Source organism: Coturnix japonica, chromosome 19 (assembly GCF_001577835.2).
Source record: "Coturnix japonica isolate 7356 chromosome 19, Coturnix japonica 2.1, whole genome shotgun sequence".
NCBI lineage: Eukaryota > Metazoa > Chordata > Aves > Galliformes > Phasianidae > Coturnix > Coturnix japonica.
The window spans coordinates 1953121-1972697 of NC_029534.1; the positions used below are offsets into that span (position 1 = coordinate 1953121).

Genomic DNA, 19577 nt, shown 5'->3' on the forward strand with positions numbered 1-19577 from the left:
TGGTGGCTAATAGGGTTCAGGCGCACACCCCAATTTTATCACTGGGCGCCTGGTGGGAGCCATCCAGCTGTCTGCAAATGACTTGGGATGAGCAGACAGACAAACAGGGTCAGACACACACCCAGAGACAGTGATGACACCGCTCCCAAATGATCGGCGCCCAGGTGGAGCTGCTCCTCCTCAGGCTATGAGGAAGCCTTGCAAGGAGCTGGGAGCCCTGTAAGGGCTGCCCCGGGCTAAGACACAGCCAGAGCCTCTCCCAGATGCTTCTATGAGGAGTCACAGCTAGGACTTGAACTAGGTGACCCAAGTATGGCCACTAGCTCCTGCTTGGTCTCACATCAGAGGCACCAGCACTTCTGCATGCATCAAACCATAGAACCATCTCAGTTCCCACAAGGAGCCATCACCACGTCATCCCTATCCATATAAACTTGGCAGGACAGAGGTCCCAAACCCACTCTCTGCCCTGTACCCCTCCCTCTGTAGGGCATTTAGCCCACTCACCCCACACACATCCCTTCTCATCCCATCTCCATCCTTCGCACCACTCCAGACCGCTCTCATGGTAGGATACCACTGACAGAAAGGTTCCCAAGGCCAACATGAGCAGTGAGGGATTCCAAGAGAAAACCTGCAAGAACTAATGAATGGGGAATGTAATTCCTGCACTGTTCTGCATGGGGTGGGGGTTCTGAGCATCACCAAAGCCACCCCCAACCCTCCACATAGCCTCAGTTCTGCTGGAAACACATGTAGCCTTGCTAACCTCCAGATTAATTCTAATTTCCATTGTGTTATGAAACACATTATCTGTTGAAACTAAGTCAACAGTTGTTTGCATTTACGTGTAAACACAGCGAATATTAGGAACGGGGCCAGCATTATATTTGCATACGAAATGCAGCCTGCACTGCCCTCTCTCCCTGGCTTTTTCCATCCCTGCATTTAAAGACGGGGGATGCATGGAGATCACGCAACCTAAGACCAGAGCAGCCCACGAAGCACACGCTGCTTTCCCCCCTTCCTATTTCTATTTATGTGCAGCAGGAAGAAAAAACATCCTTTAAAACTACATAAAGCACCAACACACACACCCCTTAATCTTGTACCCAAAACTAAACCGCTTCAAATTCTCACTGATGTGCATATCTTATCAGCCTGCTTTGCATACCGTATAAATATTTATTTGCTTTTAATCCTGCAAAAAAAAAAAAAAAAGCAAACCTGCCTTGTGGCACATTTCCCTTCCATGCAGAGCTGTGATGCTTTTAATCGGGTTTCCAGCGCTCAGAGAAGTGCAAAGCGAAGCGGCCAAACGCTGTGTGGGGATGGGGAGGAATTGGTGCTGAGCAGCTCAGCTCCTCAAATTCATTGCAGCTCCAAGCACAGACCCTCACCCCAACCCCCCCAGTACCCACAAAGTACATAACTTATAAGAACAGGAAAAATAAATAAGAATATCCCCCCCCAACCCCATCCTGAGCATCCCCCTGTGCACACGGAGCTCTGGGCTCATGAACACCAATAAATGGCATCTCCAGGTTATTTTAGGGGGAAAAAATCAGAGTAAAAGGGACAAGTTATACACGAACACCCCCAACTGCATCTGCACAAGCTGCTCTTACCCTAATGCTGTCCATACCTGGATTCCCTGTCAGTAGATGGATGGCGAGCAGCACCTTTGCCCACATCCGTCCCTTCTCTGTGCAGATCAAAGCATTCAAATGGGGCTCTGCGCCGCCTGAGATTGGGAATTAATTTCTTAATCTGTTCCCCTTAAATGGGCATTGAGCAATTAAGGAATTGGCGCTGCCACCTCCGGAGCGGGACGTTGGAGAGCCCTCGAGCCGCCGTGCACAGCAGAGCTGCTTTGTGATGGGAAGGCAAATATTGGAAGAGGTGATGCCCCAGTTGGGCTCTCCATCAAGAGCCACACGAGGAGGAACTGGCAACGATGCTGGTCCATGATAATACAATCCAAACGAACACAAGCTGGCTGCCCTGAGAAAGGTTTTCCCTAGAAGTCAGGCTGCTGAGCAGCTCTTGGTCATGCCACATCAAGCTCTTTGGGAGCAGCATTAGGGAGCAGTCACCCCATGGATTTCTCCCTCAGCCTCCCATCCAACACCACACTGCCCATAAGACAAAACTCTGAGAAGAGTCAGCTCAGCTCTCCTTGTTCTCCTTCCAGCTCCTCAAAACACCAAGGGCAATAAAGAGAGATTGAAGCAGAAAGCAAAATCAATACAGAGAAGGAACGTTCTGGGCTTAAACGCCTTCTGTAACATCACTGGCTAAAAGCAGGTTAATGCAAGGAAAAAGAAAATAAGAAAGAAAAACCCTTCTTCACAAACTGACAGTTTAAGAGGAGCTGTATTTGCTGCAATGGAAGGAGCCATCAGCACCCACATCCCAGCTTGATGCCACTATGCACCCATTCCCCTCTGGGGATGTGCAGCAAGGCAACTATCATGGGGACACATGGAGACAGCCATCCATCCATCCATCCATCCATCCATCCATCCATCCATCCATCCATCCATCCAACCATCCCGAGTCTCTGACAGCACTGATTTCCCTTCCTGCTCATCTGGTCCTGCATCTCCCACACCAGCAAAGGACTCACTCCAACTGCTGGCAGGCACCTGCCCAGCAACCCCAGCATCCTCTCAGCACCTGGCCCAGCACAGCCAACCTGCTCCTTCTTTCTTAATGATTGGGTTTAAAAACGAGAAAGGATGCCTACGTGCTCCCATGCATCAGCAGCAATGCGGTAAGATCCTGGCTGTGTTAAAAATAGTCCTTTGCCAGCAGCCGCCCACAGAAGCCCCTTTGCATTCGCTGTTCCACCCAATGGCTCCACTGTGCTGGGAGGTCACCAAGCAGGAAAACACTCATTTTGCCCCCATCAACCAGGAACCTAAAAATGTACCTATACAACAGCAGGAAGCAATAGCCCAGACACTAGTGGAGAAAGAAATCAGGAGTAAGCAACTCTGCCCATGGGAGGTGGCTTGGAATGAGATGATCTTTAATGTCCCCTCCAAGCTAAGCCAGTCAATGACTCTATGAGTAAGGAAGCATAAGAGTGACGCGCCCTTAAAACAGGGTTAAGCTTAAAGCAGCTTGCTTGCAAAGAGCATCTCAAGAGTGGGGTCCTGCAGGTAACACAGGGAAACTCTTGCAGGAGTCAGCTCTTATCACAGAGCAGTGGGCGCACGGGGCTGTATTTATACAGGTGTAATTCCCACGGAGATAAAGACCTCGGTTTTCAATAAGAGGCAGCATCACACATAAATTACAATAGCAAACATCAGAAAACAAAGACATTTTCAAGAGAGCGCGTAATCCTCGCAGCAGCAGCTCAGGAAAACCCCAATGGAGAGATGAGGGGAGCTCACCCACAGCCCAGGATAATCCCATCCCATCATAAAGGAAATACCTGTGGGCAGGTGGGAACAGCCCCCTTCACTCCAGCAAAGCAATGCTGGCTCCCGTACCCATCCCAGTGCTGGGGATAGGATGCACCACTGCGGCCATCTCAAGGGGCTGCGGCTCACATTGAGCTTTGGGGTTGGTTTTGTGTTGTTGGTTTGTTGGGTTTTTTTTATGGGGGGGGTGAAATAAAATAAATAAATGCAACCTGACACTAATCCTAATGGTTTTAATAAATGTTTAATGCCTTGCTAAAGGTCGCCCACTCTCACTGAGCATTTGTATTAATAGCGCATGGGCTGCTTGGCGTTAACCATGTTGTTTCATAGGGGTTTGGGGCTGGGTGTGCTGCAATACTGTAGTAAGAGGCACAAGGCATCCTGGTGGCAGGGAGCAGTGGCACAGGGCAGTCCCTAAAGCCCCCCAGTATCTCACAGTGAACCCAACTGACCCGCATGCAGCTCTCACACCGTGCTCATCCCCTCTGACTAAGCTTGATGCGGGATATGGGGGTGTCTGAGTCTTATTGCTGGGCTATAAATCAGGGTGAAGAGCCCTTTTTGCAGGCTGGGTGTCTGTAATATCATCCAGGGGCTTTCTAGGCATTTGTCCCCAGAAAGGCGAGATGAAATTACAGCGCTGTGATGCCCAGAAAGGGTGCAGAGCAATTTATTCTCGGCGATCCTCCTCTAATGACGCTAATTTATAACCTTGTCAGGAGGCGCACGCAGGCTCCAGGCACCCATACGGCTCCCTGCCCCCCCCAGGCTGCACATCCCCAACCCCAACAGGAACCCAGATGTTTACTTAAGACCCAAAAACCCCAAAGGCCCTTTAAACAAGCAGAGTTCCTGACGTATGTCACCAACTGGGAGCAAGCCTTTGCCTATGGAGGTTGCAGGAGGGCTTCTGGCATCTGTATAGATATCACCCCAACCCAAGGAGCTGCTCCCAACCCCATGTGGACCATGTTCCTCCACTCCACTGGGCTGAATGATCCTGCATGGAAGGAAGGGTGACACTGGGGAAGCTCAGAGCTGTGTGTCCACCACCCCATGGGCTCCCATTGACATGGTGGTATCTCAGGAGCAAAATGCAAAGGAGTGGAGCTTGGCACAATGAGAACCTCCAGCCCAGGACTTGGCCAGGTAAATACTAATGCAGTACCAATAGCACAGATAATACCCACATACAGGCTGCCCAGGGAGGTGGTGGAGTCACTGTGCCTGGAGGTGTACAAGGAAAGGGCACAAACAGCACTGAAGGACACAGGGTGGGGATGGGTTGGTGGTCGGACTACATGACCCCAGTGGTCTTTCCAACCTTAATAAGCCTATGAAGCACACAAATCCTTCACAAGCACCACAGGACTCACATTTGCCCTCTGGCAACATCACCTGTCCCCTGCTAAGTAGGACACACAACATCTGACAGCAACCAGACCAGAGCAGTGCAATAAACACTCCACAACCAAGTTACGAAGCTTCCTGCCCACAGGATTCTCACCTCTGTCACCTCCAGTGTGATTTATACCCCACAACGTGTCCCAGGCTCACATCAGACACTGCTCTCACACACAGCATTCGGGTGGTCCCGTGTGGGACCAGGAGCTGGGCTGCACCATCCCTTCCAGCTCAGGATATTCTCTGATCCTACACAGCTCCCCAGAGGCTCCACGTGGGTATTTTCTCTTTTTGATGTTGCAGATTTAGAGCAAATGAAGATGGAGGCACCTCGTAATTCAAGTGAAAGGTAGAGATTAGCTTTGAGGAAGAAAGTCCTGCTAAAGGATGATTAGATTGCTGCGAATTTGCAGAGGCAGAGCAATAGTCTTTGCTGGTTTCCTATTCGTTTAGTTGAAGTTAATTCTCTTCTTAAAACAGCCATAATAGCACTGAGCACAGACAAAGCCACAAAAGCCAGAAAATTCAAACAGAAGCTGTTTGTATATACAAATGTAAATCCCACCAAGGTACAATCTGCTTTTAAGAAGGTGATTCTTGCACTGAGTGCTTTTCTTAATAACATTACACCAACGGGGAAAGCTTTACTGACGCTGTAGGTAAGTCCCTTGGAAATCACCATCAAAGTATTTGAGAAGTGGCGATTGGCAGCAAATCTCAAGCTAAGACCGATCTGGATACATGAAACCATCAGTCTTCCCTCCCGTATCACACAGGGATACAACGTAAAACCTCCCACAGCTTCTGAATGGGATTTTTCTCAGCCAAGTGCTCCCTGCCACCCACACCAAGTCCCACCTGCACCATGGTGATCAACACCCCCAGCACGTGGATGGATGAGGACCCAACATAGGATCGTGGCTCAGCAAGGCAGAGCCCCTTCCCCTCTAAACACAACCATCTGGCATTTTTCTCATGGGATAGAAGCTCATTTGATCCATAGGGTTGTGCTAAGAAACAAGCACTAAACCCTGCTCAATACAAGAGAAATACCCCAAACCCACAACCTACAAGTCCACTTGAATCATGGCTGCTGCACAACCTGGAGTCTCCCACAGCCTCTGGTCAGCCCATAGGCTCCAAACCTCTTCTTGAAGATGATGTGTCATGAGATTTAAGTTAAACAAATCAGGAAGTGAAAGGCAACACCTGGGCACAGCAAAGCCTCTGGTCTGCAACAACCTGCTGTATCCCCAGCATAAAGGATCTGCTTTCTGCTCTGCCAAGCAACCAGGTGGGTACTGAGGATACAGAGAGACCCCTCCCCACTGCTTTCAGCTGGGAGCTTCCCAATAAATGAACTTAAAAACATTTTAATCTCCTGGATGGATACCTCCTCCCTGAGAAGCAGCTTCCAGTAGGTCTTCTCTTCCCTCTTCCCAAGGGGAAGGCAAAGAGCCCCCACCACTCACACCTCTGCCATGATGAACACTGCACATCTTTCATTTACAACCCAGACTCCAGCAGCAAAGGGAACAAACGCATCCTCCAAGATGGGGCTCTGCTGCTCAGCTCAGGGACGGCTGGCACTGCCATGGGTGGCAGGAGACGAGCCCAGGCCCCGGCTGCCGTCCCTCTGCATTCCTACACTGAGCCTGACCGCCTGGGTGCAGCCAACCAAATTCCCAGAGGAAGTACAGGGCATTGATAATTGCCTCAAAAAATCCCAGCTATTTCCTGTGGGAACAGCAGATGGGAATCCCCCATTAGCTCCGACAGCACGAGATGGTTCAAACCGCTGTGACGGGGTTTGGGGGGTTTGGGGTATTTATTTCATTCCAGCAGAGCATTGCTCAGGGATGATGTGATGCTGTTCACACAGGTGTGGGTGCAGGGCAGCCAGACATGTCCTTGTAGGGCCAGGACACTTAAAGAGCCTGAAAATTGGCCCTTCTGCAACACGCAAGGTCTTGAAAGCCATCTCCCCATGCCAGGTTATCACAACAGCACGCAAGGGCAAGGCGTCCCTAACACCAGGCTTGGAGGGCAAGTTGCTAAATACGTCCCCAAGCAGGTTCCTTCCCTTCTCTCCAGCTTCTCATTAGCAAACCTAAATGAGCTGGGGACATTCCTGCCTCTCCTCCCCTGCACGAGCGGCTGCAGCAGCACAGAAGCAGTGGCACAAACACAGGATTGCTTTGGGGGAACAAAACCCAGACACACAGGCAGGATGTGCGGCGGTGCTCAGATCCTCCTTAACCAGCCCAGTTCGTCTCATGGTTTTCCCCCCAACCCCAATCAACAGGCTGCAGGGTCAGGAGGGCACACAAGCATCCCCCAGTGTCCTTTTTCCCTACGGCGGTTCCTAAAGGCCAGCAAGAGCACAGGGAAGCACACAGCCCTGCAGAGCATCGCTAAGAACGTGCAAAAAACCCGCTCCAGGAGGGACAGCGCAATAGGGCAGCGCGTCCCTATGGGCTCACATCCCCTTTTAGTCACCATCCTGGCTGTCCCCATAGCACCCAGGTGGCGTCTGTAGGGGAGAAGGGAGAAGAGCGGGGAGCTCCGAGCGATGCTGGCACGGGGCAGCGCTCATCTGGGATCGAGCTCTGCGGCGATTTGCACCGAAGTAGGAAATTCCGCCGGTTCGGATGGATGGATGGACGGATGGATGGATGGTCGGCGGGTCCCAGCAGCGGCGACCCGACCGAACCGCCCCTTCTCCCCCCGCAGCCCCATCCCGCCGGGCACACACCGAACCGATAAATCCACCCCCGGCCGCTCGGAGCTCACAGCGACACAACCGACCCCGCAACCCCAGCGCTCCGTGGGGCGACCCCCGACCGCTGTTACCTGCAACGAGCCGCCGGCTGCGGGGCTCACTCCAGCGTGACGCAGTAAATGGGATCGCTCCGCTTTACAGCTTATCCCGGCTATAACCCCACGCGCTGGAAGGACAAGGACACCGGCTGCTCCCCGGGGAGGAACTTTCTCCCCATCGCACCGGGTTCCCCAACGTCTCCAATACCGCGGCTACATCCGTCCTCAGGTGCGGTCTCAAACACCGTCTGCCCCCCACGTTGGTTCCCGTAGTGTCCCCAAAACTGTCCCCGCTCCCCGATACCGGCTCCGTTCTCCAGCCGCATCCAGGTGCCGTCCGCAGCCCCACGCTGCGCTCCCGACTCCAACCACCGCTATATGGGGGAATATCCCGGCACCCCCCGCCCCCACGCACCGCGGCCGATCCCGTATCCCCCTTTATCCCCCCGTATCCCCCGAGTCGCGCTGCCCCCCACCCCATTATCCCCCCCCTCAAAGCCTCGGGAGGGGCCGAAACTTTCGCTCACCGCAGGGCGGCCCCGGCGGATCGCGGCGCTGCCTCCCCGGCGGCTGCGAACGGGAGCGGCGGGGGCGGGCGGCGGGGCCGGGCCGGGGCAGGACAGGGCCGGGCCGGGCCGACCCACACCGCCTCCCTCCGCCACCGCCACCGCCACCGCCGCCACCTCCTCCCCGCGAGGGCGGCGGGCGGGGCCGGTGCTGCCCGCCGGGCCGGGCCGAGGCCGAGGCCGGGCCGGGGCGGGCAGGGCGCCCTGCTCGGGAGCGGAGAGCTCTTTGTTCTGTAATCCCAGTAAGAGTGCCAGCCATTCGCCCCGCCGTTAATCCCAGCCCCGCGCAACAACAACATCCATTGGCTGCCATTTACATACAGGATTAACCAGCCCGCAGCCCGCAGACCGGCCGGGGGAGGGAGCCGAGCCGTGCCGAGCCGTGCTGAGCCCACCCGTGGGACCGGGGGGCGGTGGGGACCCCCGAGGAAGGACCCGAAGCGGCGGCGTTGGGTCCGTCCCCGGGCGCTTATCGCCACCTGTTGGTGTCGGCCCGGCCCGGTTCGGTGCCGTGGAGCCCCATGATCGACACGGCTTTGGGTTTGGGTCGATATCTCCCGTCCATCTCCCCGTGTATCATGCTGCCGCTCCATTCGCTGGGTTTTATATTTAAATGAGTGGTGAGTGATGAGTGCCGCGAGGCTGGAAGGAGAAGAAAACCCTTTGACAAACCTTTACTTTGACTTTCTGGGTGAGCTGAAATGGGGCTCGACCCCTGAGCTCCCCCCATAGCATCAGGGATGGCCGCTCCATTGACACCCTGTAATGGGCTGTGCCCTGCGACCCCACAACGCATCCCAAATCCCAGCAGGGATGAAGGAGCAGGTTGTGGTGAGGTGGGGGTTGGCCTCAGCTCCCAGGTAACGGCCATAGGATGAAAGGTGATGGCCTCAAATTGCAGCAGGAGGACATTAGGACCAAATCCAACCCGAATCCCATTGAAGAACAGGGGTGCATCCTTATGGTGCACAGCTCCACGCACTGAGGGCCCAGGTGAGCATCTGCAGCCCCTCAGCCCCACATCAGCCACACGTCGAGTGAAACAACCAGCTCTGAATAATTAAATGGAAGATGTTAGAGGAAAGAAATCAGGGCATCATTTGGCTAATTATCTCAAAGCCAGAGCGACAACAACAACAACAACAAAAAAGCACACAAAGTTAATTTAATTGGGTCAAACAATAGCGTTGCCATGAAGCAGCTGCACGGGGCTCCTTGCAGCGCCTCGCTGGGACCTCGGCTCTGTGTCACTGCTTGGGAAACCTCGTGTCACAGGAACATGGGGGGAAATGGGCTCTGTGGACCCATGGGATCCTGTCATGTCACTGTCCGTGTCATCCCTATGCTGCAGCCTGGCTGTGCGCTATGGGATAGGAAGAGGTTTGGGGAGCACTGCAAAGGGAGAATCCCAAACCAGCCTGAGAAACAGGAAGAGAAGGCTGGGAATGCAGCATGGGCAGGGCTGGGAGCTCAGCAGCGGGTGTCAGAACCCCAGATGTTCCTCAGGTGGAGCATTGGAGCATCCATGTGTCCTTTGGGGACATCCATCCACCCAAAGGGCTCCCATGGATGAGGGCGAAGCTTTGCGCATTCCGCTGCGGTTTTAACATCTGCAAAAGTCTCCGATGAAAAAAGCAAAATCCGCCTCAATGGGATGAAAGCACGTGGGCAAAACATCTTATCAGGGGCTGAAACAATGGGCCTAACAAAAACACCCAGCGAGGAGAACGCGCGAGGAGAGGGACGTTTTAATCTGATCTCGCTGCAGAAATAAAGCGCTTCCTTGTCACAGCGCTGACAAAAGAAAAGGAGACAGAGGCAGAACACAATTCTATCTGCATCGAGAGATATATGCTGCTTTTTTTTTCTTTTTTTTTTTTTCTTTTAATTATTTTTAATTTGTTAATTAGCGACTGCTGGGCATGACGAGGATCGTTGTTTGCTCTGATGTGCTGATTTCTTCCTTCTCCCGGTGGAATCAGAGAGCGCAGGCACACACACAAAGAGGCATTTCTTTAGGGTGGGGAATAGGGGGAAAGTTGCAGGAAGGTCAGGAGGAATGAAATAGGAAGAACGAGTCTGAGTTCTCCTCTTTTAGGGGGGCACCGTGTTGGTGTGTTTCGGGTGAGAACTACCCAAGCAAAACAAAATGAACCGAATTAGAGATCAAGAGCGCTGCCAATGGGCAACCCCGGATAGGGAGCACAGATGTGGGATGCAGGAGAGGGTAGGGAGCAAAACCTGGGGCAGGGAACACAGGGGAGAGTCCCTCAGCAACATCTCTGCACTACTGAGCAATGCTGGCAAGGACCTGCACCATCAGAGCCGGTATCTATCAGACCCAAATACATCCATAGAAAGATCAAAACAAAAAATCACAGTCCCTCCATTCCCTGCCTGCTGGGGTAGCGAGGAAGGCTTGCATGGAATATTTACTCTCTCTATCTGCCTTTAACATATCTATCTGTGCTGCCAGCTGTCTGCATTTGTGCGGCTCTTTGAACGCCGCTCTGCAAAAATAGCTTGCTCCGGAGCAACAGATAAAATGGTTTTCCAGTTGTCTCGCCTTCACTCTTGAATTATTTCCATGCTAACGAGAGCCCCGCAGAGGCACCTCCCAGGCAGCATCCTGGGGAGCTGAGCAGTGACATTGCCACTTCCCAACCTGGGGAGCTGCTTTGCAATATACGGCCCCAGCATCCATCCTTAACACAAGAAGCAGAAAGGAGTGGCAGGCAGAAAGCTGGGGAGGCAGGATTGTGATGGGGGGGGGATGCTGATGCCTTGGGGGGCTCCAACAACCCAACCACCCTCTTGGCCCCAAGGTCCTACCTCACACCAAGTGCCCCTGGGCTGCTCCCAGCCCCATTCCCACCTTGCCAGCAGCCACGAACCCACTTGCTCTCTCTGCTTGGAGCTGAGTGCTGCGTCCCATGAGCTCTTTTAGATAAGATGCTTCCGTGATACTTCAATATTAGAGATGGAGAGCTTTCCCAAGCTCTCCCAGGCAGGACCCACAGCCCTCCAGCACCCCGATGGCAATGGGGATGCGGGCACAGGCCCTCACACCCAATTTTCTCTAAAATGCCTATATCTGTAGTTGATCCCACTGCTATTTTTAATACAGATGCCTTATTGAGATTCAAATGAACGTTTCAAATCCTCTCTCCTTTGCATAATTCTTTTTAATTAACACTTCAAAAGGTTTGAACACCAGATCCGTGCTATTTCCCTAACGATGTTGCCCCAACCTCCTTTCCCCCAAAGCTCCCCTGCTACAGTTCTTAGGGCCAAGGCTGGGGGCAGAGCTGTCCCCAGGCAGTGGGCAATGGTGTCAGGCTCAGGCTCTGCAGGAACATCAGCTGAAGGAAGAAAGAGGTGAATCACCACTAATCCATCAGCACAACAGCCTGGGTACGGCATAGAGCTGGTGATGGCTGAAGTGAATGGGCTTAGGGTCACTGCTCTGCCACCCTTCTCCTCCGGTATCATACAGCAGTGCCTCCAAAATGGAGTAAAACACCCCCAAAATGTAAGAGGTTGAGCTTCTCAACAGCATTACTGAGTGCTGGGAATAACCCACATCCCTAAGGATATATCACGGGCATGGGATGAAGGAAGGCTGTCCCTATACATATATCCCCACTCATTGGGACGAGCCCTCCTTCACCCAGAAGATAAAAGCAGCGAAAGCAGCAGTGAGGTTTTGGGTTTTAATTTCTGCAAGTGCAGAAGTGATTAGACACAACAAAATTGTATAATTAGGATTTAATAAGAGACCGTCCCAGACATGCAAAAGAAGTAGGTTAGACAGTGGCCTTTGTTCAGCTACAAAAGACATTAATTTGCAAATACTCTCAATATTCATTTATTTTCTTTTCTTTTTGTTATTTAGATTGATTTTTTCTGAAAGCCTCAGATAAAACGAGAAATCTGGACTAAGAATTCCAGCTGCATTTCCAAGTGCAGGAATCCAGCTTTGATGTTCCCCTTGATAACATCTTTTTAGAGCCTTGACTGCATCGAATTAAATTCTGATTACTCTGATAGTGCATCACGGCTTCTGAATGTATTCAGGTGACTTTTTGTCATATATGAAGATTATTATATGAAGAGAATAAGCTGTTTTGACAGGGATGTTTGTTAGACAGGAGAGAGGTGGGGAAAGATTTCCCCTTGTGATGGAATGAGTTTGTTCCTGCAGCTACTCAGCACCAAGACACTGCCCGCATGCAGAACTGTGGATGGGCCATTCTTACACGTGGTTCATCCATCCCTTCTCAAAGAGACAACCCATAGGACAGACCCCATGGCAAGTCGCATCTTTTGGGCTGCATCCACATAGAGAAGCCCTTTCCACGTGTCCCCATATAGGGCTCACCAACTGCCTTTCTTTTCCCCCTCCCAGCCCAGGGCTGTACCCACATCACCACCCCATCCTGCTGTGTGCTTGCGGTTCTTTGCTCCTCAGCTCCATGGGAGGGGGAAAATAAAGTGCAAATATTATTGTTGGCAGAGATTACCAGCTCCCCCCACTGTGATTTAGGCATCTTTAAACTTCATGTTTTATTAATCTTTGCTGAACGATTAACGGAGCTGAAATGTTATGTCTGCAAACAAAGGCGCGTGCTGCGGTGTTATCTCCAGGAGATAGCAGGGGTTTGGGCACCTGATTGCAGAGTCAATGATGAACTGCATGGCAGGGCTACGTGACAGCAAAGCCCTGAGCAGGGCCTGGGTGCCCAGAGCGGAGGTGAGAACAGCAGCCCATAAAGGCAAAACATATGGCAAACACACCCAGGTTTGGGTGCTATCCTGACATTGGCACCCAGATGGACACCCAGCAAGGGACAGCAAGAGATCCTACAACCCAAATCCACCTCTTAAGGAAGACCCCAACACTCCATGCCCAGGGTAAGGACAGTGGGAAGAAACAAATCCTCATGGGCCCTGGGCTGCTGGGGCAGGGACGGCAGCACCCAACTTCAGCCACAGATTTTATTGTTTAGTAATGAGCTCACCAACAGCAGCAAGCCAGGATTGGGGGGTTGTACATGGATACAGATGGGGATGAGTTACACAGATTGAGATTTGTACAGCTTTTGTACAGAAGAAATAAAATGAATCAAATAACAAAATAGACATTAGCAGTCCAACCTTTTCTTTTTTTTTGTCTTTTTGTTTTTTATATATATATATAGATATATATATATAATCATACTAACAAAATCTGATAGCCAAAAAAGGACTAATCTACAAAATTGTCATACATACTGTACGGGTAAAAGGTTATCATCCATTTATACATCTAGTAACATCTTTATTCTGGTAACTTACATGAGGCCTACAGGATCTTAGTGTATTAATCATTCCCTACAAGATAGTGCTGAGCTGCTAAAGCTGCAGAACAACGGAGTATTGGATTTTCTGTTAAGACTTCTACAGTGCCAGCTGCATCTTTTTGTTATAACAAAACCCTCATGCATCTCTACTGCAAGGCAGATGGGGGAGGCAATGGCACAGAGCCTCAGCACCCATCCCTCAGCTCCGGGTACTGCAGGAGGGATAAAGCTGAACTCACCCAACACTGATTTACCCCATTTTTTCCCTTTGGTTGAGAGGGTTAGAGAGAAGGAATCAGCAAACAGAGACGTGGTGTACCTGACAATGTCTCAGCCTTCAGCAGAAGCCCATCACTCAGCAGGGTGGGATGCAGCCCCCGCACCGCCCTCGGGGCTGGAGATGGAGTAAAGGCACAAACTGAGCCGGTCCCTGGCCACCAACAAGGGATGGGTGCGTCCGTGCTGCGATGCCCTTGGACATCTCCCCCCAAAGAACAAAGCCAGTAAGACCGAATATTGTGAAATACTTTATACACCACCACATATAGGCAAAAAATAGCAATTAAACTTACAAATAAATAGAGGGGCTGGGGAACGTCCTCCTTGCCCTTTCTCAGCGTGTCCACACTTTGGACTCTGCCTGCCCCTGGAGGTCCCAGCAGAGCTCCCACCTTGGCCCCAGCCACCTCTCAGCACTGAGGTGGAACCCAGATGTGTGACAGCACGTCCTGTGCCCAGCGAGCAGCTCCCACAGACCTGCACACAAGGACCAAGTTACACCCTGCTGCCCATGTCAGCACGGCCACACTGCAGGGCCCAGGAGAGCTCCTGGCTGGGCTGCATGGAACAGCACAGCTACATACAGCCAGGGAAGACCAGCAGCATTCACTTTAGACCACTTCTGCTCTACCTGCTGCTGCTGCCTTGGAGAAGCTGCAGCAGCAATGAATTAATGGAGCGTGCTCCTCATAAACACTCCTGGGGATCCTGCCCTGTGTACAGCAAGAGTTCACCAAGGGAAGAGGAAAACTCGAGCCATCTTTCACCTATAGAGGAAGTCACTAAAAAACCCATCAAGGGAAATGTAAGTAAGGAAAGAATGGAGGCTCGTCCGCCTGCACCAGGAGCTGCTGTGGGGATTCGGGAGAACTTTGGGGAACTTTGGGGAGCACCAACCCTGAATTCTCAGGAACAGCACTGAGGTGTTGGCTGCTGCAAACTGGAACAAGGAAAGTTGTCCCTGGGATTTTCCTGAGCAATGAAATACACCAACCAGGATTTTGGTCCCCTGGAAAGTCCCAGTGCTGGGCAGGTCGGTGATGATCATCCTGGTGGCAAGTCAGAACTGATTAAATGATTCCACCAGGCAGGATGAGATACCAACAGCATCATTTCCAGTCAATGGATCCCATGCCCTTCCTTAAGCCAGATGTAGCTGTGTCTGCTGACCTGCTGCACTCCCTGAAGTCACCTCCTCCTCCTCCTCCTCTCCTGCTCCCTTTGAACAGAAGAACTCATCAACCCTGCAACCAGTGAGCAGGGTCCAGCATTACATCAATCTGGCAACCCGCTAACAAGAATTGCACAACTTCATAGGAAATAAGGGCAAAAAGGAATGAAGCTGACATGCAGTGATGCTCATCTGCCCATGGCCTGGCTCAGATCTCTCCCAGTGCCCTTTTCTATCTTGTCCTCTTTCACAGGAGCCCCCCATTGTACCAGGAGAACTGAGACCTGGAGGATTCAGGCACCAGGGGAAGCCTGAGAAAAGACTGCTGCTGTTTTCCCCTGTTTTTGCTGTGGCAACCAACAGTGAATCTGAACTGGATGTTCATGGGGTGCTGCCTCACAGCTTTAAGAGCACATTCTCCCCTTAATGCACACATACTGATGAGCTCCAGCGCAAAGATGGAGAGAGGAGCAAAGCCTCCAGCAGAAGGAACAACCAACCAAGCAAACTGTGCTCCCTTCCTTTGCCAGCCAGCACCAGAACCACAGCAGAAGGACACGGCAGCACCCACCTGCTGCTCTGAGCACTCAGGATTCCAGATGTAAATTTGGGTGCTTTCCTGAGCCTGCAATGCTGTGCACAGACATGAGAGCTGTGTGGGCTCTCGCCTTGGATTCCTTCTGCTCCAATTGCTTCTGTTCATGTCACACACAGGATTTCTGTAGCCATCAAATGCAGACAGCCCCTACTGAACGAGCACTCCCAGCAGCGAGCTGCTGTCTGGGTCTGGTGCTCCAAATCTCCCCCATACAGATGCAATGGATCAGAAGAGCATCCCTGTCTGGTTCTCTGCAGGGACACACCATCACTCCTTCCCCAAACTGCAGCAGGTGAGAAACAAAATAAATAACCCCTCTGAAATCAGACCATCTCTCATGACACGCTACGATACAAGTACCAAGTGAAGCCTCCACGCTGCAGAACCAGATATGTCTTCTACAAGGCAAGGAAGGAAACACACGCACACACGCCCCATCTCAGCCTACACGTCCCAGTGAGCCGCCAGCCCAGCAGGTTTCACTATGCAGGTCTTTGGGGTGAGTGGGAGGGAAGGGAAAGACCATGTGGGCAGCGTGCAGCCTCAGGACGTGCTTTTGTGTTCAACACTGTGAGCAAATCCTTTTGCAGCTACTGTGGGGCTGCTGGGACTCACCGACACCTCAGCTACCATAGGGTGCAGCCAGCATTCAGACTGCTGGTGGGACAAGGGCAGCTCAAGCAACACAAATTCCACAGTCAAAACCAATACAGGTAAGAAACCAAACCCAGAGAGATCTTCCTGCTCCCTCCTGGAACAACAGCTGTCTTGGAAAACTGGGCTCCAGGATTGTCCCGATTACATCCGTTAGTACATAATAAACACTGTCCTTCTTTAAAGTGAAAATACTGTGTCTAGTCTTTTGGAGGTGCTAAAGCCAGATGTGGTTTTGTTTTTCCTGACTGTGCACAGGAGCTGATACCGGCATGAAATGATCCTCTTCACCTCTCCTCTATCAGAGCTTCTCCTGGAAGAAAAGAGACCTAATTAGCAAAAACGAGGGCAAGCACAGAGGTCTTTTGACAGAAAAAGAAATGGAGCTGCAGTGTGGGGTGCCAGGACTGGTAATTCAGACTCTGTGTCCTGACCCACTGCACTGCACAGCAAGCCACAGTGTTGTTTCCTCAGGCTGCCCTGAGGTGAAGTCTGAGGCTTCAGACCTTATCCTGCATCATGAATAGCAGGTGAGAGCAGGATGGCACGGCCCAGGAATGCCACTTTGTGAAGGGGATGGCAGATCTGAGACTGAGCAGGTCCTGGCTCATCCTGCCATAAGTCACACAAGCACTGACCCAGGAGACAGAAGACAAACTCCCCCTAGAGCAAGCTCCCCAGCAAAGCAGGCAAGAAAGCACAGTCACCATTCTAAACAACATTCTGCTCATAACTTACCTCTTGCTTGTGAGATTTATCCTGCTGGTGAATCCCATTAGCAGACCCAGAATTTCCAACAGGCTGCAATAGAGAACAGACAGTGCTTAATGAAGAGGGACAACCAGTGCTTGCCTGTGAGGACTGAGGTAGGTTTGCCTTCTCCCGTGATAGCCCAACACTCAGTGGCCACTCCATGCAAGGACAAAGGAAAGCAAAAACATCGCATCGTTTTTGGCAAGAAACTTCCTGATCCCTGCATTCTGGCCCAGTCCCCACGTTAGGGATCACATCCTTCCCAGCTATAAAACATCCCCTGAGCTTCTACGTGGACGCAGTGCAACTCTTCACTTCTGACCCTTAAATCCTGGTAAACAAACTGCGAGCCAAGGGCAGCGTTAGCTGCAGACACGGCAGCACAGGGAACATCACTGCAGCAAGAAGGACATCGCCATTCCCCGCTTCCCATCCCTGGGGACAAGCCTGGCAGCCAGGACAGGCTGTTCTATCTTTAGAAAGCACAAGAACTTTAAACATTTATAATGTTGCTTCAGCTGGGATAATACAGAGCCCTTCAGCTTCCAAGTGACAGTACAACCTGCACAAACAAGAGGAGAGAGCTGCAGCCTGAAGTCGCAGCGAGTCACACGTCAGTTGTGTGAGTCTCAGTAATCAGATTCACTTTTGGTGGTGGGCTGTTGGTAACAGCAAAACCAGAAGTTATGGGGAAATGAGACAAGACTTCCAGGCTTAAATGCATCACTTAGGAACCCCACTGAATGTCCTTCTTGAGTCCTGCCTGGATGGATGGAGGTATAATGCCACTGTGCTGACTCAGCCCTGGGCTGTTGCACCCACGGCCATAGCAATGCAGGTGTTGTACATGCCAGCATCTCCTACCTGGCTGAAGAACACCCATCTGCACACAGAGCCAGGAATCAGGTTGGAAATTTGGTTGGCCTCGGGGTACATGCTCACAATAATGAACACAAAGTGGTGTAATTTACTTGAAATTAAATAGCATCCCAGAGCAATCACTGCACATATTCCAAGGAAAGGTCTCAGTGCCAAATCCTTGTCATTTCCTGCAAAGCTGGGAGATCAGGGTCTCCTAAGACAGAAAGACCCTCTTCCTCTATTACAGGACAAGTACTTTGCAGCTGCACACAGAAACAGAGAGGCAGCAATTACAAGACAACGAGACAAAGACATACAGTGCCATTATGCTCCCCCAGCTCGAGTCTCCTCGCCTAATAGCAAGGCCAGCCATGCACATCAAGGGCTGCAGAGCGCAGGGGCTGACTAAGCCTGCAAAGGGAGAGCAGCAGCAGCTTGTGGTAATTAGAGATTTCCTCCTCAAACACACTGTGAAGGCTCTGCAGACAAAGGGAGAGCGATGCCAAGCCAGATCCCTGGGCAGCAGCTGCTGTCGGAGAGGAGACAGGAGGTCAGAAGGCACTGCAGAATGGGTTACAGAGGAAACGTGTCTCCTTGAGAAGCATTACTGATTCCAGAAGTATTGCACCTGGATCTCTTTAGGCCAGCAATGTCCTCAGGCTCAGCCCAAAATCCCCGTTAACTGCTCCCCTTCATAGGAAAAAGGACGAGCAGACATCATGCTGAAACCTGAGAGCTTTGATCCAGACTTCCTTGTAACTCGGGCACTTCATAAACCTGACATCAATGGAAGTGTGAAGCCCAATTCCCTCCATAATCCTCTCCCTGTCTCTCAATACTGCATTTTGTAGTTGAAGGCATAATGCTATCCTGTCGTATCTCAAGGATTACCTTAGCATGAAGGTATCACAGTAATGCCAAGGATAGATTAGCTGACCTCATGAAGTCCATTCCAATTCACTCTAAGGTTATTTTCTACAGCTGGGGAAGAAATAATCACCACCTGCACCACCTCTGGAGCCAGAAAGGTGGAAAGGAGGATTTCCTGCTCTCAGGGGACTTAGCATTAAAGCAAACAGAATAACTTGATTCTAAAGGACATTCTAAATGAGTTAAGAATTATCCCACTCTACCTGTGTTTTCTCCGAGGAAAGTCTCATGGCTTCCATCAGCTTCTCCATCTGGTGTCCCTGCTCCAGTGCATTGCGCAGCACATCCTCAGTGCTGACCAGGCGGTGCTGCAGCCGGATCACCTCCGACTCTGATGAGGGGTCAATCAGGGAGAACCGCCTCTGGTCTGTCACTGACTTCTCCTTGTCCTTGAATAATCGAGAGGAAACGGGGATGTTATATGCATTAGAACCAGTCATTAGAACCAGTACTTAAGAGTATAAAGCTGCAGTAACTCAATAGAACCGTGTTTTGGTTTCAACAGTAGATGGGGTCAGAGCACAGCTCTGTGCTATCTAACACAGCCAGCACCGCTCCAATCCGTCCCCAGCAGCGTTATTCACATTTTAACCACCGGAGGGCACTGAAATAACACAGGAATTAGAGGATGCTGTTTTACGCATCTTCTGATCTAGGAATAAGCAGTGAGTGGAACTGATGGACCTTCAGTTTCTCCCAGCAGTGTTAGCCCTATTTAGCCGTGGATCTAAGCATGGAGCCCTCCAACCCCGTGGCCAAGGA

General features: G+C 51.5%; 2 protein-coding genes across 13 annotated transcripts in view; both read right to left on the bottom strand.

The window, feature by feature from the left end:
- Nucleotides 1-8250, bottom strand: part of GTF2IRD1 (GTF2I repeat domain containing 1) — a 46552-nt gene extending 38302 nt beyond the window's left edge. For 4 of the 7 annotated variants that reach the window (XM_015880942.1, XM_015880944.1, XM_015880943.1 and 1 more), the window contains exon 1: nt 8189-8250. The gene's annotated coding sequence lies outside the window, so the exon portion shown is untranslated. Of the gene's footprint in view, nt 1-6234; nt 7478-7694; nt 8030-8188 lie in introns of those variants that run through there. The other 3 variants (XM_015880940.2, XM_015880945.2, XM_015880941.2) reach the window with 3 other exon arrangements.
- Nucleotides 8251-11926: 3676 nt separating this feature from the next.
- CLIP2 (CAP-Gly domain containing linker protein 2) overlaps nt 11927-19577 on the bottom strand; it is a 52757-nt gene continuing 45106 nt past the window's right edge. For all 6 annotated transcript variants that reach the window (XM_015880548.2, XM_032448413.1, XM_015880550.2 and 3 more), the window contains 3 exons: nt 19019-19204; nt 17010-17072; nt 11927-16584 (listed from right to left, as the gene is read on the bottom strand). In XM_015880548.2, the coding sequence (XP_015736034.1) occupies nt 16573-16584; nt 17010-17072; nt 19019-19204 (261 nt within the window). In that variant the 3' untranslated portion in view covers nt 11927-16572. The remainder of the gene's footprint in view (nt 16585-17009; nt 17073-19018; nt 19205-19577) is intronic.